Below are 24,562 nucleotides of genomic sequence, written 5' to 3' on the forward strand. Positions count from 1 at the left end.
CACTCTAACCTGCTCCAATCAGTCCCCAGACACATACTGGTACATGGAGATCTACACCCAATTCAAAGGATATATCGGACGCAGTCATTCTTCAACTTCTTTTTGCTCTCCTGGTTTTGAAACCAAATTTTCAATCGTTGGAAACAAAGTCGTGATTAAAAACTTGACAGCAGAGGACTGCAGGCTTTACTTCTGTGGCATCAACAAAAAAAAGAACATTAATTTTACCGGCACGTTCCATGTTGTGTCATGTAAGCAGAAGTTTTTTCTTATTAAAAAAATTGTAAAGTTTGCTTTTCTAAGAAAGACTTGCAAAAATAATTTGATGAAATTCCGAAGTGATTCATGTTGGATATTCACATAATTATTTAAGAAAGTGACTGGAACAGCCTGCTACTATCATCTCTTCCTGACTTCATCAAAGTTTCTGAATTTAACTTCTCTGTGTGTTTTTTGTATGTTTTAGATTCTCAGCTCATCTCCTTTTTTTCCACATTTCCCTCCATCCTTTGTTTCAGGTCATCAGCAACAGAACAGCTCCATATCAGAGTATCAGCTGATCATCATTTACCGCTCAGCCTTCGTCCTTACCGCCCTCATGCTTCTCATACTGGGTGAGGCTTTTATTTGACAGCTGCTACTTTAGCACAGATCAATATTTGTGTCACCAATGTAGGCGAGCTAAATGTAATAAAACATATTGCAGCAAAAACAACAACAAAAAAACCCCCTCTAAGTACGGTGAGCCTGAGAGGTCGAAAGGACTAGAAAACAGTTATCATACTCCCTACTGGTCAGGTTGTTGCACTCTATTTATTGTATTATTTATCGTGTTATTTTATTACTTGTTATTCTGTTTTGTTTTTGTTTTTTTAAAACTATTTATTTATTATTTTAAAAAAAAGAAATCTGTTTCTTTGTTATTCTGTTTCTTTTCCTTACGGGACCATGTGCACACAGTTTCGTTCCACCTCATGTAAACATGTGATGCGAATGACAATAAATCTCCTTGAATCCTTGAATCCTTAAAAAATCCAGCAAAAATACCCCCCAAAAAGGCTCAAGCGAAACAAACAAAAAAAAAAAACCTGAAGAAATAAATCACGAAAGAAAACTGAAGATTTTCTGGGGGAAAAAAAATATGGAACAGCAGGAGAAGAGGCAAGCTAACTGTAATCAGCTAATAGCAAACATGTGTGTACAGTATTATATTAATCATGTGATTCAAACACACATTGCCTTGTATCTTTTCTCACTCACAACACTGATGAACCCTCGGCTTCTTTTGAAGTAGCCCGGATAGATTTGAAAACGTCTGAAAACGCTCCGCGTCCACACTAGCGTTTTCAGACGTTTTCACAGAGTTGTGCGTCCACATTGAAACGTCTGAAACTGAGAGCAAACAAAACAACTGCTGTATAATGCCCTCCGCTATCTTAGTTTAATTGGTCACATGACTGCTAGTGGTGTGCGATACTGCATATTTTGGTATCGATCCGATACCAAGTAAATACGGGCCAATATCGCCGATACCAATACCGATACCGATACTTTTCAATAAATCAGGTGGATGCCTCATTGAATTGCTAAATCGCAATTAATTTTCATGACCTTAAGTGTTATTTGTGATTTTTCCTTTTGTATTATTAATTACTTAAAACCCAGGACATAATTAGGAGAAATAATTTATTTATAATTAAATAAAAAATGCTTTATTATTGTGGCGGCCGTGGTCTGCGATGCTGCTGCAGATGAGGTGGACTCACCTTCACTGCATCTACAATCATGCCTCACCGGCTTAAAACCTGTGCGCTGCTTGTGCTGTTGTTGTTTTTGGTGTTGATGTGTACAGCTGGCAGCAGGAGGGCTGCAGCCATTGAATGTAGGCTACTGTTACAGCAACCGAGTGATCACTGTAAGGGTGGACAGTGCGCGGCTCGGGGTGAGCCGGAGGCTGGCGCGCCAGCGGGACCTGCCAAGCTGGAGATGGAGGTTGAGGTGCGCGAGGTGCGCGGGGGTCCTGCCTGAGGGCAGCATGCTGTCCGCTTCGGCACACAGGCTGCATGGTCCTGCGTGCCGAAGCGGACAGCTGCCTCTGAGCCCCGGCTCACTTCTACTCCTGCTCCACCGCCTCTGCTTGCCATATGGGTGACCATCAGGCCTCTGCTGGAGGCACGGGCGACCGCCAGAGTGGACACTTCCCCGTCGCTGGGCCGGGGCATGGGGCGCCGATGGTCCAGGCCGATTCCCTCGCCTGCTCGCGGGGTGGGGTGAAGTGGGCGATGGGGGTATGTGGCAGGGCGTGTTCTGCGATGCCGCTGCAGGTTTGGTGGTGGTGATGTGTACGGTTGCAGCGGGAGAGCTGCAGCCGTTGAATGTACTGTTACAGCAACCATGTGATTATTGTAAGAATAAATGATGCGGCGAAGCATGAAAATGCCATCGGGTCTGCCGTGGTGGCGATCTTTTTTTCTTTTTTCTTTTTTTTTAATCTTAAGTGCACGCAAACCAGTAAACAAATTAAAACAAATAGTGTTGATAAACTATAATACGAAAATTACAATTAAAATTCTCAACAACAAAAACAATTGTTAAAAATATAATTAATATGTAAACAACTTAATAACCCCCAAAGTGTCTAAGTCACGTGACGTGTCAGCGCAACACCGAAACATAAGAGAGGGGGGCGGGGGAGCAAAGTGTGCCTGCTCTCTGCTGACACAGGAGCGGCGAGTCCAGCGACCTGGCTGTTTCGTTTTGCCGAAAGCACAGCATAGCAAACAAGCAGAACTCAAAGTAAAGAATCGATCTAACCAGGCTAGTATCGATCCGATACAGATCCCGACTTGGGATCGATACTATCGATATTTGGATCGATCCGCCCACCACTAATGACTGCATCATATGACTAACATGCATCATCATTTTAGAAAGTCTGCGTTTTCGATGTCCACACTGTGACGCGAAAGCACCGTTTTCAAATGTATGCGTTTTTGAGAGCGTTTTCAAAACACTGCATTTTCCATGAGCGAAAACGCCCTCTCAGTGTGGACGGGAGGCCAAAACGGAGAGAAAACGATGCTTTTTCAAACAAAAACGCATCAGTGTGGACGTAGCTTCAGTGAGGTTGTTTGCATGTTTTGATTTCTGTCAGTTCTGCAGCTTGTCAGTCAAGTTTGTGTCCCGAGAAACATGTTTATTGTCTTTCCTGATTTCCTATGTTTTATTCAACTTTTGTTGTCTTTTTTTGTTTCCATTTTGTTTCGTATGCTTTTGCAGTGTTTTTCTTTGCTGGTGTTATCTTAAACTGAATCTCGTTTGACCTCTCAGGGCCACTATAACGAACTCTGGTGTTTATCAGGATTACGTTCTACTTCAAATTGAAAAATAAAGCACTAAACCTATTTTTTAATATAACTTATTAATATTCATATTCATGTCATTATTACTATTATTTACTTTTAACAAAAAGTGATGTTCACATGTTTATGAGTCTCTCTGCAGCTTTAATATTAACTCTCTCTGGTTATTGCTCTGCTGGCAGTTGTGCTTTTTACGTCTCTGTGGGTGAAGACAAAATCTCTCCAGGTGCGCAGCCTTCAGCCTGTGACCAGCTAGAATACAGAGACTCTACAGAGCGCCCAGGTAAACAAACCACTGCTGGAGCTGCTAACACTGACATTAGTGTGAGTGCTGATCTGATCCAGCTGGAACTAGTGACACCAGTTATACAGTACACATGTACATATATACATGTTAGCTGTATTTTTTAAAATGACATTAATGGTAATATCAGTTGTAATTATTACTACTTTTCATTTCATTTACAGAGCGCCAAATCACCATGACATTCACCTCAAGGCGCTACTTCTGCTACTAGTTTTAACTACTGCTGCTAATGTTACTACAATGCTAAAGCTAAGATGGATGCAGCCACTTTGAAGTCAGCTACTAGTCTTAAACCATGACTCACCACTGCTTTAACCCGCTCTATGCCATTTTACTGCTGCTGCTAACCTTACTACCAATATCAATGGGACAACCACAGAGTACTGAGTATTTGTTCTCTGTTTCAGGATGAGACCCATTCCAACCCTCCATATCATTGAAGTGATGTTAAAGAAACATGTTTTCTAGTGATTTATGATTGTTATTTCATAATGTATTAAAAATGTTATAGTATGAGAAAATGAAGCTGAAGACAGCTGATCTGCTCACACATGTTAAACTCATGATGATGTTTGACTCTGTATATTAAATCAAACTATATTACTGCGGTGGTTACCTCTAATAAAACATGTAGTGCTGTCCTATGTTCTCTGCTATTACAGTCAGGATTTTTTTAATTTGATGAGTGAAAGAAATCAAATGGACTATTGCAATGAAGAATACCACTGACTGACATATGACATTACAGCTGGGGTGTTAAACGCATTTTAAATCGTGGGCTATATACAGCCCCACTTTGATCACAAGTGGGTTGGATTAGCAAAAGCCCATCTTAATTTATTTTGATATATGAAAAGGATTTGCAATTTCAACAGTAATAGTAGAATAAATGTGTAAATTACAGTATTTAATGGCCCAGACTCTTATTTTTATTAACTCCCAAAAAAATGTTCTTTTGTTGTTGTTTGTAAAGATAGACACACTGTAAAGTAATACACTTTATTAAAGTCAATAGTGAAAAAGCTTTCCTGTCATTTAAATTTTCATCTATTATTTATCTATTACTTACGTGTATTTTGAATGGCAATGGAGGTCTTTATCGACTGTAAACCTTATGAAATTACAGTTAAATGTCCAAAATCTATGCCCTGCTTCACAGTTTTAAAGACACCCAGTGGGCCAAACTGGAGTCTTTACCAGGTTGATTCTGTTACCTGGGCCTTATCTTTGACATCTCTGCATTAGACAGTTACATGACCTAGGAACATCAGCAAGCAAACAGCTGTTAGCTGCTGAACAAATCACATTGAATGGGAACATATCATTAATGTGAAGAGGCACAAAAGCGAGACTGAAATCACACCGAAATAAATACATAAATAATCGTCAGTTGAGACGTGAGTGTAACTTTTCAGGTATGTTTAACTGGGAGCTTTTGACCGTGGTATGATTGGAAAGGTTTTCATGCATTCATGGTTCTGGAATTAATATCACACAATCAAAATGTAAAAACAGATCGTCTTTTAAACAAGCTATACAAATCACAACACTTGAAAAATGAAATCCTACCAAAAAGAAAAAAAAAGTCTGGTATATCTGTATCACAAAAACAGTTCTTTCCTTTATTACCGTGTTATATTATGTGTCATGCACGGTGCTGTGGCAGACATGATGAGGCTGGACCCAAATGCTGGACTCCAACACAACGGATGCTAAACTGGAGGAAGCAAAACTGAACAAGGGGCAAAAAAGTCCACAATAAAGAAAAGAAAACCCTTCCAGAGGCTGTCCGTGTGGGAAGTGACAGCAACAGCGAAGATCCTCGGCCAATAGATCTGGAGAACGACAACGGCAGCGAAGAAGGCACCCTTCAGGACCCAAACTGGGGAGAATACAGAAGTGAACTTCAGGTAACTTGGATGGTGGCCGGCGTCAGAGTGGCTTAGTGGATGGGTTGGTGGATGGCTGGCATCTGCGTCCACATGGTTTGGCAGGTGCTGCAGCAGGCAGCTGGATGGGCTCTCCTGAGCCTCCAGCTGATGTGGCAGGATGCAGTAATGGGCCAGAGACCACCCAAGGCGCTTTGGAGCTAGGCAAACCAGGAATACGGAAAACCGCACAGCCACATGGGACAACACAACAACAGGCAGAGGAAGACAGAGGACTAAACTCTTAAGCCCCAAAAGGGTTTCTGAGTTTCCTGCTCGAAAATCAAATTAAAATTAATTGATTATTTCTCTGCAATTACAAATGCTGTGTATACAATCTTGGTATCAAAATAAAGCTAACACTTGTGAAATTTCATCAGAGGTGTAAATATTGAAGCAGATTTTTCTGTGTCCAAGTTACTGAGACTGGAACACAGAAAAAGTAAGTAGATTTTATTCTCGCCTAATTTTTTTTATTTATTTTTTGGCATATAACCCTTTTAAAAATATGCTTAGTTCACATTTCATTCCAGAAATTCAGTAACCAACATATAAACATCATCTGTGCAAAGATTTGTGTTTCTAAAGTGAAACAGTGAAAAATTACAGCACTGTCAATACATGAATATCCAGATGTTGTACAAAAATGTCAAATTTTGGCACACAATGGACACCATGTCAGTTAATTTTTTTAGGTATTAAAGAGCATAAATGATTTAATTTTATTAACAGGCCTAAAAATGCTTGTTTTTTATTATATTTTTGAAGAATTAACCACACATTTACATGGCAATGGCCCTTCTCTGCCGTGCGCATGGAGGGTTTAATTGGCCTCTGGCCCTTTAGAATCTGAGAGGCTGTAATTTTGGTTTATTTTGGTCAATTTGCATGATTGACACCTCTTTTTAATTGTTTGAGCCAATAGGATCATAGTAATCATGCCAAGTACACACTTCAACCAATCAGAAGTTGCAAGGCCAAAACCCACATGGGCCCAAATTTACTGCATGTGGCGTCTGTCCAGTCACATGTCTGAAGGTGGGTCTAAAATGCAGGTTGTTGACGGAAATGGCTCTGATGCGGCTAGTTAGCTGTGGTAACTGCTGATAATCACATGGCTACCGGCTACCGGCGAAAATAACGGAGGAAATCGGGACGGTAAGCCAATTTCTGTCTTAGCGCATTTGTTTTTGTGGTCTTCTTTTGCTGCTCTTTCAGTGAATTTTGGTCAATTTTGGTGGTGAAACTTGGTGTTTGGAATCAGTAATAGCTCTGGAAGATAAGTAGCCTTTCTTTAGCCGGTTACATGAAGTCTGAAGAATTTCTGGTTCGGTTTTGTTTGTTTAGCGGACTTGTGCGCATTTATGTAACTGCTCGTTTAATCATGGCTTGTTTTTGTTGTGTTATGTGGTTGTAGAAATGGTTTATATGAGATTTTAGCTGAGATTCAGAGGTTTCTGTGGATACCACACATGTCGGGACTTCTATTTCTCACTCCGTGTGATAACCGATTAACGTGATCTCCTCCTTTTTGCCCCCGGTACCGGGGGCGTGGGGCTTAAGTGGCTAAATACAGAGAGGATAAGGGGATGGGACACACAGCTGGAAGTAATCAGCCATAATTAGACGGGGAGGAAGCAAAACTGAATACACTAAACACAGGCCACACACACAGCCTCCTCCATCCTGTACAGCTCAATGTTGAGATATGTAATAGAATTCCAATAAAATTAATCTTTCCAAAAGGAGTTTTATTTTATTAATGGCTTTGAGATTTGGTGAAGATTAATTTCATTGATTTGCTGTTTTAATTTAAATGTTTGTCCCTCCCACTTGTTCCTCTTTCTGTCTCTCAGTGGACAAGCTGCCACTGTCCAGTTGTGTTAATGCAAAACCTTGAAAAGTGTTGCATTAAAACTCAAAATTGTTAACACATACTTTGACTTTGTTAGTGTTAAATTCAACACTTTGTCCTGTACTTTAAATACTGCAGTGTCATAATTAAAACAGAAAGTCTCTCATATTAACCCATCCAGCAGCGTTCACAGTGAAGGTCCGCAAGTTGGACTTCCTGTGAGGTACTTGGTGCTTGTGGGATTTTATCAGTCTGTCATATCGGCTGAAGTCAGCATTTGGGACAGGAAGTGTAGAGGACGTCAGAGTCCATCAGAGCTGAGCTGCTTTCAGACGACTCCGTCTTGTTGTGAATGCTGAAGCTGATCATGGTTCTCCTGTGGATGATCCTGTTGGTGGTTCTGCTCTGTGCAGAGGCCGAGAACGTGACCGAGGTCAGAGGAGAGCTGGGGACCAATGTCACTCTAACCTGCTCCAATCAGACATCAGGCACACACTGGTACATGGAGATCTACAGCCAGTTCAGAGCATGTGTCAGCTGCCAGATTTCTTCAACACATTTTACCTACAACTCTCCTGATTTTGAAACCAAATTTTCACTCCTGGGAAACAAACTCATGATTAAAAACTTCAGTGCAGGAGACTGCAGGCTTTACTTCTGTGGCATCAACAGAAATGACAGCATTCATTTTGTGGAGACTTTCCGTCTCGTCTCAGGTAAGTACAAAGATAATCTTACGATAAGTTCAAAGAGACACTAGGAAACAAAGGAAGTGATTCAAGAAAGGGACTTGAAAAGCCTGCCACGCTCATCTCCTCCTGGCTGTGTCAAAGTTTAGGAATTTCATTTTTATTTTTGTTTTTTCTGTTTCAGATTCTCAGTTCATCTTCACCCTTTTTTCCAGTTTTTCTTTCTCCAGATATCTTTCCAACCTCTGAGTCAGACCCTCAGCAGCAGAGCAGCTCCATATCACAGCATCACCTCCTCATCATATACCGCTCAGCCTTCCTCATTACTGCCATCACCCTTGTCATACTGGGTGAGTCGTATTTATTAGATTAACATTGGTAGAGCCAATATTCATAATATTCGTAGCACTGAGCTATTTCCTGCGCTGGAAGATCACTCAGAATCAACCAAGCTGAATTTAATAAAACATGTTAGATTACTGCAGGAAGAAAAACAGGAAGAAGGCATTAATTTTAGTTTTTAATCTGGATTACATTCTGCTTAGATCTGATTAATAAAGTACCAAAGCTGTGTTTTTTGTATAATTTACTATCATTGTTATTATTATTTATTTTTAGGAAAAAAGTCACATGTTTTGAGGCATGCTTAATCACGCAGGTAAAGAAATTCAGTCTCAGAATCTGAAGAGGTCACTTAGATGAGTGACAAAACATTTCTCTGACCTAAAACACTTCGTCCAGATGAACAGAATAATCGTGTTGGGGTCATGCTCACATGTTCATGAGTCTCTCAGTGAGGATGTTGGTTTGACCGTTAACTGGTTATTGCTCTGCTGGCAGTTGTGGTTTTTACGTCTCTGTGGGTGAAGAGAAAATCTCTCCAGGTGCGCAGCCCTCGACCTGTGACCAGTTGGATTGCAGAGACTGTGCAGAGTGCCCAGGTAAACAGTTTCAGCTGGAACTACTGACACCAGTTATACAGTACACATGTACATATATACATGTTAGCTGTATTTGTCAAAAGGACATTAACACCTCAAGGCGCTACTTCTGCTACTAGTTTTAACTACTGCTGCTAATGTTACTAAAATGCTAAAGCTAAGATGGATGCAGCCACTTCACAGTCAGCTACTAGTCTTAAACCATGACTCACGACTGTTTTAACCCACTATAGGTGTGGATTTAGTGTCTCTAATGCCATTTTTCATCTGCCGCTAACTTTACTACCAATGTCAATGGGACAAACACAGAGTACTGAGTATTTGTGCTCTCTGTTTCAGGATGAGATCCACTCCAACCCTCCATGTCACTGAAGTGTGTTAGCGTACTTGTGTCATTGACTCAGTGTTTTCAGTTTTGTGCCTTTATGTGTTCTCATCTTGGTTTAATCCTGTGAAGGTTTTGGTTTCTGTTTTGTATTTCTAATTTCCCCAGTTCTTCTTGGTGTGAGATTTTGTAGTTCTTAAGTTTTGGTTTCCATACTCCCTCTGTTCTGTGTTCAGTCGGTGTTTGTCTGCCCTGGTCTCACGTCCCTCTGTTGCAGTGTCTGCTTGTGAGTCTGTCTGGAAGTTCAGTCGGTGTTTCCTGTTTCCTGTTTCCTGTTAATGTATCTGGTTTGGCTTCCCTTGTCTCGTTAGCCCTGATTTGTCCCAGCCGTGTTTCCCTCCTGGTTCCCATTCCCTGACTGCTCTCTCTGTGTATTTAAGCCCTGTGTTTTTCTTTGTCTGTGTTGTGATCTCCATCATCCCTTGCTGTGTTATCTTTATTCTCAGTTTATTTAGTTTACTGTTCTGTTCTGCCATCCAGCAATAAAAGCTGAGTTTGAGTTCACGTTTGCCTCCATGAGTCTGCACTTTGGGTCCTCCTATCCTGCCTGCACACAGCCTACACTTGACAAAGTGATGCTGAAGACGCATTTTTCTACTCATGTATGATTAATGTCATGTTGTAGAAATGTTACAGTATTAGAAAATGTACCACCTGTGTTAGCTTGTCTGCTTTGACCTTTTTCACTGTGAAACAGAAATTTGAGTTCAGATTGTGTTCATGTTTGAGTTTCCTTGCAGTAACAGTTTGGAGACAGAAGATGAAGACAGCTGATCTGCTCACATGTGTTGAACTAATGATGATCTTGACTCCTTTATTAATTCAAACCATATTATGGCTGTTGTTACTTCTATTAAACATGTACTGCTGGTGCTGTCCCTATGTGTTACTTTAAAGGTATCACTGTCATCTCAGGTGTTGTTAGTAATTTTACTCATCATCTCATCCACCCATATTTAATTCACAATAGCACGTTTAAACTAAGGAAAAGTACAATTTGGAAAAAGAAAATATTTATGTACTTTAAATTTGATGGAAGAAGAATGTCTCAAAACAATAGTCTTCAAAACTTTTTCAGAATTGGGTATGTGCTCCAACCTTAGGTTCACAACAGACTTACAACTTCCAAATGAATGAAAAGTTCAATTCTGGTCAAATATTTTTAAATATATATATATTGATTAATTTTAAACTGCATCAGTGTTGATGCACCATCTATACATGCATGTAAGTTCAAATATCTTTCAAGTGTTTGCTGTTGTGTTTTAGATATCCTTTAAAGACAGTCATGTTTATAGTAAAATGCATTTTATGTCAGCTAACAGTTTCTTAACTGGAACCATCTTCAGGCTGAATTCAAGGAAGTCTGAAGCAGTTCAGTGATCAGCATTAACAGCAGAGGTAGTAACAGCCTGACATCTGTCATTAACAGAAGTTGTAACTGATCATTTGGCAGTGACACTGTAACAGTAAACAGTCACAGACGGATAAACAGAACATAGATGATAGTAGTGCAAATGGAGGAGCAACTTTCTCATAGTTTTAGGTTGTAATAACAGGCACTAAAACCAGGGCTGTGGGCAGAAGGGTGTTTAATGAGCATTAGTAAAATGTACTGTCAGAGTGTGTAGTGCTTATTGTTGCAGTTATGCAGATGTACATGTAGCCAAACGCCACTCACATCATGCTTCACTGCTGATATGATAAAGGCATTAGTTTCATATCTGATTTAGATTCATCAGAATGAGTAATATTTGTAGTACAGACTGTAGTAGTGAAAGTAGTCATTGTAATACACTTTGAATGGAACACACTGTAATTACAGTAGTTAACGTTTCAGTGAGAATATTGAGTGTAAAGAGTTTAATACCTGGTTTTGCAGTAGAGGTTATAGAAGTATTTATAATAGGAATTCAGTGGGTTTGTGTTGCAGTAATTTTTGGATACAACTGGAGGCGCTGTGGTGTAACAGACGCAAAGCCATGTTTGAAGGGGTTAAATATACTTTCCTTTAATTTACTGTCTGATTTGACTTGAGGTGTGTTTCACTGGAGTAAAAGTTGAAGTTCTAGATGAAGATTTTTTTTTTTATTTACAGAGATACAAGACTGAGCCACTGAGTCAGTTCAGACATGTTAAAATGAGGATAGTCTTTGATTCATTCATTGTATCTGCACGTCTGTTTATTTTCTACTAAAACATATACTACCACTGCTAGTTTTTCTACCTGTGCTTCGTACTTTAAATCAAACACTGTCCTCTCAGGTATTCTCATGCTGATTTTAAACTTCCCCTTGCTTGTGTTGTTGTTATTACTCCTACAGTACCATTCGTAATGTGAAATTCAGTTCCAGAAAAACTGAGTCTGAAAGCTCCGTGTCAGATTCCTGCTGCAGACGTCAGGCTGGAGGTAAAAAAGGTTTCACTTCCTGTGAGAGTTACTTGGTATTTGTGGTTTATCAGCAGACGTCGCACACAACATAATCACCGCCTGAAGTAGGAAGTGTAGGAAGCACTTCTGTGTCAGAGTCGCTCACAGCTGAGCTGCTTTCAGGCAGCTCCGTCTTGTTGAAGCTGATCATGGTTCTCCTGTGGATGATCCTGTTGGTGCTTCTACTCTGTGCAGAGGCCGAGAACGTGACCGAGGTCAGAGGAGAGCTGGGGACCAATGTCACTCTAACCTGCTCCAATCAGACATCAGACAGATACTGGTACATGGAGATCCACAGTCAGTTCAGAGCAGGTATCGGCCGCAGTTTTTCTTCAGCAGGCTCTACCTACTGCTCTCCTGGTTTTGAATCCAAATTTTCAATCCTGGGAAACGAACTGGTGATTAAAAACTTTACAGCAGAGGACTGCAGGCTTTACTTCTGTGGCATCAAGAGAGATGGCAGCATTCATTTTGTGGACACTTTCCACCTCGTCTCAGGTAAGTACAAAGTTTTTTTTTAAATTTAATGCTGATAATGACAGAAGTACATATTATTATTGATTTACTTGAGAGACCTGCCATGATGCCAGGTCTCTCTTGGAAATTAAATGTTTAACCTCAATGAGATTTTTACCTGGATATAAAGGATTAATAAAGATAACTTCAATGTGTAACTTCAGTGAGCTCTCAGTGTCTTGCATGTTGTGTTTTCTAAGGGCCAAAGTACACAATGGAAAAAAAAGAAAAGAAAAAATGCTATTTTAAAAAGAGGGTTGTATTACATAACCAAAACTACATTTAAAAATAATTATGTTTGTACACAGGTTTCACTGGTATGCTTTAGTGAAGTTAATTTTTAGTCAAAAACTCATTATGCTTTCATGCAGATCTGTATCATGCTGTTTAAAATTGCATTGTTCTTTAGCTCTCAGGTTTTGGTGGCTGTGGTCACAGTTTCCCTGCAGTTAGCTTAGTGCACCAGAGGTATTTATGTGGAGCAATGCATTCATGGTTGTTTTTTTGTATAATGTTGGAAACCCCAGACTGTAATAGGTGGAGCTCCCTGCTGTGACTAATGCAGTGATAGGCTTGTCTCTAGAGATAAAAAAAAAATGTTCCTGAATTTATCACTGATAGAAGATTTATTACCTCCTACCACAGTGATTATTTCATAGCTGTTACTAGTTTGATGTAATTTTTTCCTCAAATTTCCTCCATCACAACTTTGGTGTCGTTCTTGATCAGCATTTGAACCTTGATATTTAACTTTTACAACACAAAGCTCACCCAGTCTTGTTTCTTTCATCTAGAAACATTGCAAAAATCAAACCATCACTGGCTTACTCGAGCGGTGGAACCATTAGAAGTGGAACTTTTTTAGAGATGACCGTAGCATGAAAGCAGTTTTTCTTATTTCGTCAGTTCAATGATTGCTTTGAATTTGCTGAAAACTAATTTTTGTAATTTTGCTTTTCCCTAATTTTTAGCCAGTTATTTTTGACTATAGTTCATGTAGTCAACATGACGATTCAATGTAACACTGCATGTTTGTCTGTGTGGAAATGTACACTTATATTTTGCTTGGTTTTATCCAATCAGTAAAGGACTTTTTGACTGTGTATTTTCAAAAGTTCTCTGCAAATAGTCATTATTGTAATGTTAACAGTGTCCTATTTATAGGTAAAGTAAATCTTCAGTAATATCCAGTGTTGGTCAAGTTACTTGAAAAAAGTAATCAGTAAATACTGATTACTTCCCCCGAAAAGTAATCCTTTTACTTTACTGATTACTTATTTTCAAAAGTAATTAGTTACTTATTTATTTAGTTACTTTTTAAAAACATGATTTACAGCCTGAATAGGTGATAAAGCGATAGATCCTTCAGCCCAATTCTACTTTTTCTGCATAATCAATCATATAAAATGTAATCAAATGAAAAAGTCTCTTTTTAAAACTTGTTTTATTAGTTTTAATCTTTTAACTTTATGCATCAAGCAAAAACTTAATTATATGCAACATTCTCTGACTGGAAGAAATTTGTTTAACATTTAAACCTATTTTCTGCACATTCCAGCACATAAAATAAAATAGTTTTTTGTGTTTACACTCAGTCTTTCAAATAGATGCAAGTAAAACACAGCAGAAAATAAATAAAATCAAAGACTCAGCGGTCCTGTTGCTCTATTTTCACCTGTATATCAGGAGTGGGGCGGGTGGAGGTTTGCCCTGGTGCAGGTGTGTCGCAGCCGTCATGTCATGTCAAGAATCCGGGAGTTTCTCTACGAATTTCCCATTGCGTGGCAGCGTACTGGGCGCTTGCTCGGAAGTTAAGGGTTTTTTTCGCTGTAAAAAGAAGTTTTCTTCCCACACAGTGAACAGCGGACACTAATATTTTTGTCACTTTTTACGGAATCAATCTCAAAATAAGGTCAGTACTTCCACGCTTTAAACGCTGCACGCTCATACTCTCTCCCGCACTCGATATATTATCCATTGTTGATCTGCAGACAGCTGTTGCCACGAACGTCGCACTCGGTTACGTCACTGTCATGAGACACTCTCGCAAACGAAATCACGGTTTAGTAACGCAGTAACGCAGCGTGCTTACAGGAAAGTAACAGTAATCTAATTACCTTTTTTGCATAGGTAATCCCTTACTTTACTTGTTACTTGAAAAAAGTAATCGGATTACAGTAATGCGTTACTGCCCATCTCTGGTAATATCCACCTTATTTCTTTGGAGTGTGACCTCTTTACTGTACAATAGAAGAACAGTCGAAACAAAATCTGAGGCTTTACCTAAAAGATGACATCATTCATTTCTAAAGCAACTGCTCAAATACGACATGATCCTTAACAGGATACCAATTTAAAATATAAAAGGCTCTAAGGAGCTTTGAAAGAAAGTGACTAGACTACTTTAAGTGTCTCTTATCCAAAAAGCTTCTTTAGAAGTCCAGTTGCTTTCTTTCAAAGCTACTTAGACTACCATGACTTGGGTGACTGAGAACATAAAAAGACATCTTAGAGGGTCTCCTAACAGCTGCTAACACAACCTGACAACTCACCTAATCTTTGAAAAATTGATTTTCCACCATTGTGTTGGTCTCTAAAGTTACAACAGATTGACAGCAAACCAACGTGTCTCAGGTTAGTTTTAATTTTAGCCAAAACCTAAACTAGAGCATGTTTTCATTCAGCCTTGTAACTATTCTGGTATATGTTTGCCATGGGTCTGCCAAATAGGAGAAGTTTCTTTATAAACAGGTAGAAATGCTAATCGCTCACCAATCAATTAGCACTCACCCTCAGAAGGGTACCGGAACTCATAGATGGTCAAAGGTTAAAATAATAAACAAAACTATTTATAATATTATAATAAAGAAACTCCAGTGCAAAATGTCTTTGGCACAACACGGAAATCACGTTACCCAAAGCCTGAGCAACAGAAATACAAATATTTTTTATTACTGCAATTTTTTTCAGCTTTTTTAAGTTCCTGTAATATAAAACAATAACTTGGGTCAACTAGATGAACTATTTGTTAAAGTGTTGTCAGCTGGGCCAATTTTCAAGCCTCAGACATGAAAACATTGTTAATGTCTGTTAGTTTTATGAAACACTCTTTAATTTCTTGGTCAATATGTGTAACTTTTCTCCTTCCAGATATCCCTACAACCCCTGACCCTGATAGTGAAGTGTTGCAGAGGAACACTATCCTCGTCAGCTCATTGAGCCTGAACGTTGTGCTCATTTTAGTAATCTGTGAGTCTTTCACTTTGTCTAAACCTCTGTGGTCTGTCTGCCCTTCTATTAATACCAGCACCCCTCCACAGCAACATGGTGCATATAGGTATACAGAAATGCTACCACTAACTCATGCAGCAGTACTTAATGCCACCAGCTCAGCCACAGTAAGTTTTTTAGTCAAGCTTGCTTTGAACCAAACTTCTATTTTTATAATAGATGTCAATTCATCTTGTAACCCTCGCTGTCCAGCAGTGCTTCTTGCTGTGTGGACTCAGGCATCTATACTTTATATTCATCCACCCAGCTTATAAAAAGTTTACAACTACAGGTTTCATACTGTAACTTTTAGACATAAGCTACAAGTATGTAAGGTAGTTTTGTAGTTGTACATTTGTGGAAATAAGTATTTTTAAAGTTGGCCCACAGTATTCTTAATTTTAGTCACATATTACCACGGTACGTAAATGTAACCCATGGAGGCAGAAAGCTGACTGTGTGCTGTGCTGTTTGCAGAACACATAAGTACAGATAGTACAGCACAAAAGTACTGCTCACTGCCCCTCAGCAGGCTTCAGCTGTGCTTCGGCTGTCCAGGTGTTGTGCCAGATGTTGAAAGGTTTCTCTGCAGTGGAGAAATGTGTTGTATGTGATGAGTGCTCATGTGAGTGTGAAGGTGATGTGATTCCCCTGATGGTCTGTTGGCAGGTCTGAGTTGTGTATGGCTGTCTCTGAAGAGGGGAATCAGCAAGAATCAGGCAAACCTCCCTCCAGCTGGGACCAGTGAGGGGCTGGAGACTCCACAGGTAACTCAGACAACACTTTTCTACTAGTATCTACACAACTTGACCCAGTTTGGGTCATTTTCAAGTACAATTGAGTAGCAAATCCTGTGACATCATTTGTATGCGATAGTAACACAAAAATGCTGTTTAGAATTTTTTAAGAAGTCACTCTCATGACTCATTAAATGACGCCACTAAATAGCCAATCGATGGCATGGAGTCTATTGATGTAGCATTTCGCCACTCTGGCTGGCTGAGTAGGTTCTAAAACAAGGACCTGGAACCAGCTACTTTTTTTAGTACCTAGTATCAGGTACTACCACCTAAGGGAAAATTAGGTGCCTAAAACCCAAGTCAAGTCAAGCAAAGCCGAGTAGGTAGTAGTGGGAAAGGCCCTAAAGTGTACAGGTGACACTGCAGCTCCTGCTCATTGTTCTCCTTCAGTGCTACTTTGTCCTGTACTCAGTTCTGCTGTTGTGTTTCAGTACGAGGAGATCCAGTTCCCCCCTCCATCTGCTGCTCCGCTTCAAGAGTGCATTTACTACAGAATTCAGCGTCCTCGCTCCACACTACCTCAAAGCTGATGGACACACCTGTACAGGTGGATGATACCTGCTGGATTCAGATTTTGGGGACAGAGGTCAGTCTGATAACTGAAGACTTGCTGCTCCTCTGCTCGTGGGAGGATTTCTTTTTCCTCCTGTCTGGTTTGAGTTGTTGGACCAAAAGAATGTTAAGTTCTGAATGAAGATTTTCCACAAACTTGACAAAACTGCTGTAAGATTAGTTTTAGTCAGGCACAATCTGCTCTGCCTCTGAGCTGAGATGGACCCAAGAATGTGACAACCCTTTAGCCAAACCTGCTTTAAGGTGCCTCAGGATTTAAAACCATAACTCAATGCTGCTGTGAAAACCTGTAAATCTGAGACTCAACATTTAATATTTATTTATTCTCCTGTTGTTTGTATCTGTTTATCAGTTTTTATTGCTGTTTGTCAGATGTTCGGTTGTTTATGCTGTTTTGAAAGCACTGATTTTAAACACGGTCACATTTCCTAAAAAGGCAGCACGATGATTAAGTATGACAACAGAATGCTGTGTTTTACAATTAAATGTCAAATAGAACTGAAACTAGGACAAAGACAAAATATCACATGATTGTGAGAAATGTGATTTTTGAAAGACTTCCTTTTTAAAAAAAAAAATGTTGCAGCATCAAATTTTATAAATGTTGTGAGAGTTGCAACAAAAGTCTGGAAAAGTTGTCAAATTTACTGAGCCATCCATTTCCCTCTACTTGTTGATTTTAGGGCCGCTGGAGTCTATACCAGCTGTCATAGGGCTAAGGGAGGGGTACACATGGACAGATCACCAGTCTGTCACTATAACATGTGAAAAAATTAAATGTGTTTTTTTTTTAAAAGCATCCCTGGTAAACAGGGAAAGGTTTCCAGAAAGACTTTGTTCACAAATAACTCATTCATCCACATTAATAACCTCAGTTTGAACATTTGATCTGTTCTCTGTGAGCTGTTTATTTTAAAATCTAGGATATAAGGTCTTTGCAAATTATTGCATAATAGGTTTGTGTGAGTCTTAGACTATGTAAAAGAACTTTCAACATATCTGTGTGTGAAACTACACTGTGAACATTTTCAGTTTGATTACAGCATTTATTTTTGGTTTAGGCATTCATGTAGTTATTAAATAGAACTTGAATTCACACCAGTGATTTGTTTGTTTGAAAGAGAAAATGCGGTTTGAAGTATTTCTTTGTAATGTTTAATATGAATCCATTAAACATTTGACAACAACAAGATGAGAATATGCTATTATTATGATATTATTATGATATGATATTATTCTTTAAAAAGGAGTTTTACAATGTTCCTCTTTCTTCAAGGCCGTGTGAGTGTTTCTTGGTCAGATTTCAGGGAAAACTATTCAGCGCTTTCATCACACGTTATGAAAACAACAGCAAGTGATAACCTGTAAAAACAATTTCAGTTTTTGCTCCTCTGTAGAATGCCAGCTTCCTGTTTTCATGTATTCTGACAATGTTAAGCAACCCATCCAGCTTCAACCAGTACAAAGTGGTCACGAAACCTCTTAGCTGTAATGTCTTGTTGGGTAGCAGGCAGGATTTTAACCCAAATGTAGAACGCAGGAGACAGAAAATAAACTCAAAAGGCAGCCTTAATGCTGAATTCCAATGAAATACAGAATAAAACTTGGCCAGAAATGAGGAATTCAAAAATTCTACAGAGCTGAGACACACAAATGTAATGAGGGAGAACACAACAAAAGCTGAAAAAAGCTGAGGGAATAAATAAACAAGGTGATGAGGGCAAAGAGGAGATATCTGGGAGGATAGTTTTACTTAACTGAGAAACTGAGAGAAGGGGTGTAAAACTAAATACAAACACAAGACACCTAACAAAATAAAGCAGGAAGTAACTAAACTTGTAAACAGAAACACAGACTTGACAGAGAACACAGGCAGACAGGAAGCCGACAAAATCAGGGGGAAAAAACATGATTGCAAATTTTAGAACCAGGAGTGAGAATAAGAGAAATAATTCTGAAGTACAAATGAGCTAAAATACCAAACTCAAAATGGGAGAACAAAGAAGAAACTAAGCAGAAAGATAAAATGGGGGCAAATGAAAAAAACTGAAGGTACTGAACAATAACAGAACCTGAATGACCAAAAACCCCAAAAAGGTTAGAAAAATGAGAACTGATGAGAGACGAAACAGCTCGAGACAGCAGATCAAGAATGATGATATTTGATTTTATGGTGTGAATCTGAATTGAGAAATCATTGGATTTGTGTTACTTACACCAATGGTAAAAAATCTTTATCAGGTCCTAAAATTAATCATTTACAACCTGAGATGAACAAGAAGACACAGCACAAACAAAGCCCAAATTCAAAAACAGCATGTAGAAAACCTGAGTGACTTCAATGATCTCTCACATTGAATTCTGGGTCACTTTACAAAGTTCCTTTGATTGGGATTTGGAGGCATTCGTTTATACACGGCTCTCTGAAGGGCCCACCACGGTATTTCAATCAGGTTGAGGTCTGACCTTTGATTGGTCCATTGCTAAACTTCGATTCTTTTCTTTTTTAGCCATTCTGTTGGAGATTTGCTGCACGCCCCAGTTGGGGCTGAGCTTTAGCTGTCAGACAGATAGCATCAATATCTGACACTAGAACACTTTGGTATGCAGAGGAGTTCATGGTCAACTCAATGACTTTAAGGTCCCCAGGTCTCATGACTGCAAAACAAGCCCAAATCATCAACCCTCCACCGTGCTAACAGTTGACATGAGGTTCTTATGCTGACATGCTGTGTTTGGTTTTTCCCAGATGTGATGCTGTGCATTATTGCTGAACATTGCCGCTTTTGTCTTATTTGTCCAAAGGGCATTAATTTAGATGTCTTGTAGCTTGTTTTAATGCATCTTCACAACTCTAACCCTTGTTGTCTTGTGGAGTGTTTAAAGTTACCTGTGCTACATAAGTTTGTGGGGTTGAATTGTTGCAGCATTCAGAGCTCTAGTTCCTGTTTCTGCAGCAAGCTTCAGCCACAAGTTTATCATCACTGTATATCTACTTTAAACCACACAGAGCAGAATAACGGTAATGATCGTGCATTTGTACCAGTTGGTTTAAAGAGAAAAAAACAAAAGCAAACATAAATCAACACTTCAAAGTAACACGACAATACAACATAACCCTCAACAACTCACTGTGTTGTTTTGTTTGTATTTGTGACACATTTATTTATCTACATTACCAAAAGATACCAGATATTTTCTCCCTAGCATAATCCTACATGATCATATTCACATGTTGTTAATAGAGATTAATTTGAGGCTTATTTATGTTCTTTCGCAATTTTGTCTTTGAAGAAAAAAGCAGATTAAGCACAGCCTGCATTTGTGCAGAGGTTTTTTTTCTTAGTTATTGTGGTAGTTCAGGAATTTCCCCTTAAGAACTTGTTGAACTCAGAATAGAAACCTTTTGAACAATTAGCCAATCTCAAAATGTTTAGGAACTGAGAGGCAAGTCAGTCAAAAGAGGAACTTCAGTATATACACAAAGGAACCTGCAAGTAACATAAAGAACATAAAGACGAAGAGAAAGTGGTGTAAAAACACCTTATAATTCTTATAATTTCTTTGTGTGGCAACAAGCGTGTGTGTGAGAATAATGAGGAAGAGGGCAAAAAACCAGTGGAACACACACACACACACACACACACACACACACACACACACACACACACACACACACACACACACACACCTGTCATCTGCTCTGATTAAATAATTTAATACAATAAATGCACATTAACAGGCTTCCATTTATTCCATATACAACTTAAATACAAGGCAGGCAAAAACGATAAGACAAGTAAAATATATAAAAACACCTGTTTCCTACCAAGTGAAATAATTAAACATGCGGCACAAAATAAAAACATGCCAGCAATCGATGGATGGCTTCAGAGGAAATAATGCACAGGTGATCTCTACAAAAGCACGAGTAGCACCAATCAACAAAAATGTGGCCAATTCAAACTGAGGCAGCAGCGACATGTACGCGACTCCTAACTGTAACATACATATATATACATATATACAGCAACAAGTGAGCCAGTGAGGGATGCTCAGATGGCAGCTACTATTTATAGTAGCACCATATAATGTGATTAATGCAATTTTCAAATGTAATATTCACTCTGCTACAGTAGCTATGGAAAACATGCCAGTGAAGACACTTCTGCATTTCATAAGAGGGAAGCTTGTGTTTGCTAAACTATTCTGTCTAAGGGTCAGCAGTTATATTTATATGTATTTGCATATTTACTGTGAATTCTATACAAACTCAAGCACTGGTACTGTATGACTCACCATTACCAGCTAAGCAGAGCTGGAATTCTGATTAATTTTAGACTCAGATATCTGACACCATCTTAAAAAGAGCAGCATTGCTTAAGACTTCTAAAGAAACTTTCAACAAGACAACTAACGTGGAACAGTCCTGTTGGAAAGACATGTATCTCTTACACTATGGTTTTTATGTAGGGATGGGGATTGTTTTTATATAACATACTTCAAAACAGACAATATTTGGAAGCAAACAAACAGCATTTTCAATATATTTTTTTTTTTATTAAAAACGGTTACTATGGTGACATTTGGCATATGTGCCCTGATTCACCCAGTAAGGGTGTCACTTAAAACTCATCATTAGTTAATAATTACTTTTTAGATTTGTTACCAAGTTATTGTTGTAGTGTAGAAATATTGGGGAAAAAAGATAATTTGAAAGAAACATTACTGTAAATACACAAAAATGCTGTGATTTGAGAACCTTTCACTTTGCTGGGTCACTGATTTCCCTTTTTACCGACCCTTATTTGAGTTCCTTAAAGTTCCCCTACCCCTTAACCTTATTTCTGGCGTAAAGTTGTCACAAAACGTATTTTAAATCCAACTTGTGAAGAATATCAACACCCAGTTAAAGAGCGATGTCATCTGTGTATAATGTAAAATATTAGATATTATTAGTAATGATAGCAATAGTGCTAGTGGTAACAGTAGTAATTAAAAAGGGAAGAAGTTGTATTAGAGCAGCTGTATAACAGTTGTATTAGAGCTAGAGTAGGTGTTAGAAGTAGCTGTATTACTGATGGCATGAAATAAAGCAGTGTGTGTGTGTGTGTGTGTGTGTGTGTGTGTGTGTGTGTGTGTGTGTGTGTGTGTGTGTGTGTGTGTGTGTGTGTCTGTGTTTGCACTGTGCAGTAATAGAAGATTATATTTGGCAATAAAGAATTCCACACAGTAGAAGCAGCATTTGCAGATATTTAGTTAGTGCTAGAGGTCTGTGGGGAAATGCATGAGTGAAGGTCATTTTATTTTTATTTCTAAGGCATGAACAGGCTTCAGCAGCTTTGCGGAAGTCTTTGTAACCGCAGGGAAATCTCACATGAAAAAAAAAAAATGTCTGACAGAGAACTGAGTGTGACTTGACATGAAAAACACTCTGAAACCACATCCTCTTTCCCTCTTAGCTCTGAAGGAGGCTGCAGGAGAGACGTTATCTGAAGAAGTCTAAGTCTAAATAAACTCGTCAACGTTGGCACTAATCTCTATTGTTAAGGTGTATTCAGTCATTCTTTACTTAATGCAAGTTTGTCTTGAGTGTAACTCATTCAAAGTGGCCTAAAATTTAAAGCTAAAGAGCAATATTCTTTTTGTGTTTCCATGCGTGAGTCGGCGGGTTTTTGATGTTGTCATAGTCATGAGGCAAGAGAACTCATGTTTCCTTTTAAACCCAAAGGTCAAAACCGTAAACTTGAAACTGATTCATGCCGAATCATCATTAGGAGTGTTTATTTTGTTGCAACAGCTGTGGCCATGTCACATGGACAGACTGTCACTTGACTCACTTGTTATCTAACTAAATGCAGACTTACTGTATGTTTATTCCCCAGTGACTCCTTTTCATACCCGCTAACCTTTAACACCCTCCTTAACTGAGACTCAGTCTAAACATGTATAAATCAATCATTAATGCGTAGAGCCAAACTATAAAAATGGACAATTATTCATAAAACTTGCACTTTTCTACTAATTCTCTTCCATGTTTACATTTTTTTTTCACAAACTAAGTTTATTATAAACATTGGAAAACATCACAAAGGTTTGAATCACTTCCTCATAAACAGCTGCTGGTTTTCCTGGTGGGGTTATGGGTCTCTAATAAAAGCCTGACCAAAAACCAAGACGTTAACTCATCTCTTGAGCATATATACATTTAGATTAATATACCTCATGTGAATATGAGATACATTACCACACAGTGGGCGATCAAAATGTATTTAACACTTAATTTAAAGTGCTCTTTGCTCCTCTTCAAAGATGAGGTGCAAAACTTCCAGAGGAGGAGCGCTGTGTCTTCTGAATACTTGTATTTATGCATCTATGTTTTCACCACAGTTTTCAAACCTGTGCAGAGAACAAACATCAACTTCTGTATCACATGGAGCATCTTTATGATAATGACTATGACTCACAGACCAGTAAGCAACTGTCAAAGTCTGCAGTTTCCAAACTTCAAGGTAGCGACCAGGATCAAGAACCTTCATTTCAATCCCCAGGATCAGATCATCAACCCCACATTTTACTATCAGGTACTTTGGCTATGAGAAATCTTGAGCACCACCAGCCCAGCTCACCTAGTTCTACTCAAAGCAAGGAGATCCAGCAAACAGGTCCGAGCGGTCAGAAGAAAACTTCTAAACATATCAGCAGAGATGGGAGCTGTTGGAGTCAAATTGTTAAATGTTGTCATTGTGTTACTTAGTCTTAGTTCAAACTGTATGATCAAAGACATTCCTTTGTTTCTCACCACCTCCCCAGCCTGTTGAACGGAGGGGGGAGGCTGTAGTGTTTTATTATAGGGACACATCCTATGTGAGGGTTCTTTTTTCTTGTTTAGTGAGGATGTTTTACTTCCTGCCATTTATGACCTCACCTGTGCTTGTGTATGGTGAGACCGTTAGAGGGGTTAAGCCATATACAGGGTGGGGGAGATTACCCTTTGGTGAGCAGGAGGTCACACAAACGCACCACCAAACACAAACACACACACACACACACACACAGTGCCTGACACCATAGGGGTTTTTTACAATAGGTATTTGTGTAAACTGTGTGTCACGAGAATAAAAGGCTGCAGGGGAAGCTCTTTCTCTGAAGTGGTCTGAGACCGAGGGCAGAAGGGCTGCTCTGAGATCCTTCCGGTGCTAGCATGTTAAAAACCGGTTAAAGCTGTTCGTCTTGCTTCGTTAACAGGAATAAGTCTTTAAACCAGCGGGGCCTGTGGAAGCGCAGACCCAACAGGAGCAGTGAATAAAAAAATTTCAGAGATGTGAGCTTCCAAGATGAGCTGCACAACATCCAGAGGAGGAGCGGTGTGTCTTCAGCTCGCTTCAGAATAAGCATCCGGAAGCTTTTCACATAGTGGCTGGGGATTTTAGCCATGTAAACATGACAGACATCTTGCCAAGGTTTTACCAGCATGTCACCATACCGACACGGGGAAATAACAC

General features: G+C 39.1%; 2 protein-coding genes across 3 annotated transcripts in view; both read left to right on the forward strand.

The window, feature by feature from the left end:
* The window catches only part of LOC102075659 (uncharacterized), a 90,447-nt gene extending 72,200 nt beyond the window's left edge, over positions 1 to 18,247 (forward strand). The window contains exons 2-5 of the mRNA XM_005462687.4: positions 12,096 to 12,396; positions 15,565 to 15,663; positions 16,354 to 16,451; positions 16,916 to 18,247. Of these exons, the coding sequence (XP_005462744.2) occupies positions 12,096 to 12,396; positions 15,565 to 15,663; positions 16,354 to 16,451; positions 16,916 to 17,014 (597 nt within the window). The 3' untranslated portion in view covers positions 17,015 to 18,247. The remainder of the gene's footprint in view (positions 1 to 12,095; positions 12,397 to 15,564; positions 15,664 to 16,353; positions 16,452 to 16,915) is intronic.
* On the forward strand, positions 6,597 to 9,893 carry LOC109204443 (uncharacterized). 2 transcript variants are annotated; one of them, XM_019365391.1, is made up of 5 exons: positions 6,597 to 6,755; positions 7,866 to 8,168; positions 8,357 to 8,491; positions 8,982 to 9,082; positions 9,422 to 9,893. In XM_019365391.1, the coding sequence occupies exons 2-5, from the start codon at positions 7,955 to 7,957 to the stop codon at positions 9,452 to 9,454; spliced, it is 483 nt and encodes a 160-aa protein (XP_019220936.1). In that variant the 5' UTR covers positions 6,597 to 6,755; positions 7,866 to 7,954; the 3' UTR covers positions 9,455 to 9,893. The 2 variants fall into 2 exon arrangements, with proteins under 2 accessions (XP_019220936.1, XP_019220935.1); XM_019365390.2 differs by lacking the exon at positions 6,597 to 6,755 and having other exon boundaries at positions 7,641 to 8,168.
* Positions 18,248 to 24,562: the final 6,315 nt, after the last annotated feature.

Source organism: Oreochromis niloticus, linkage group LG23 (assembly GCF_001858045.2).
Source record: "Oreochromis niloticus isolate F11D_XX linkage group LG23, O_niloticus_UMD_NMBU, whole genome shotgun sequence".
Lineage (NCBI taxonomy): Eukaryota > Metazoa > Chordata > Actinopteri > Cichliformes > Cichlidae > Oreochromis > Oreochromis niloticus.

Excerpts from the sequence above, each read along its gene's own strand:
- LOC109204443 (XM_019365390.2), top strand. The coding sequence starts at position 7,805 with ATGCTGAAGCTGATCATGGTTCTCCTGTGGATGATCCTGTTGGTGGTT. Across the intron at positions 8,169-8,356 it reads GACTTTCCGTCTCGTCTCAG|TTTTTCTTTCTCCAGATATC; the intron begins GTAAGTACAAAG and ends CCTTTTTTCCAG. Across the intron at positions 8,492-8,981 it reads CATCACCCTTGTCATACTGG|TTGTGGTTTTTACGTCTCTG; the intron begins GTGAGTCGTATT and ends CTCTGCTGGCAG.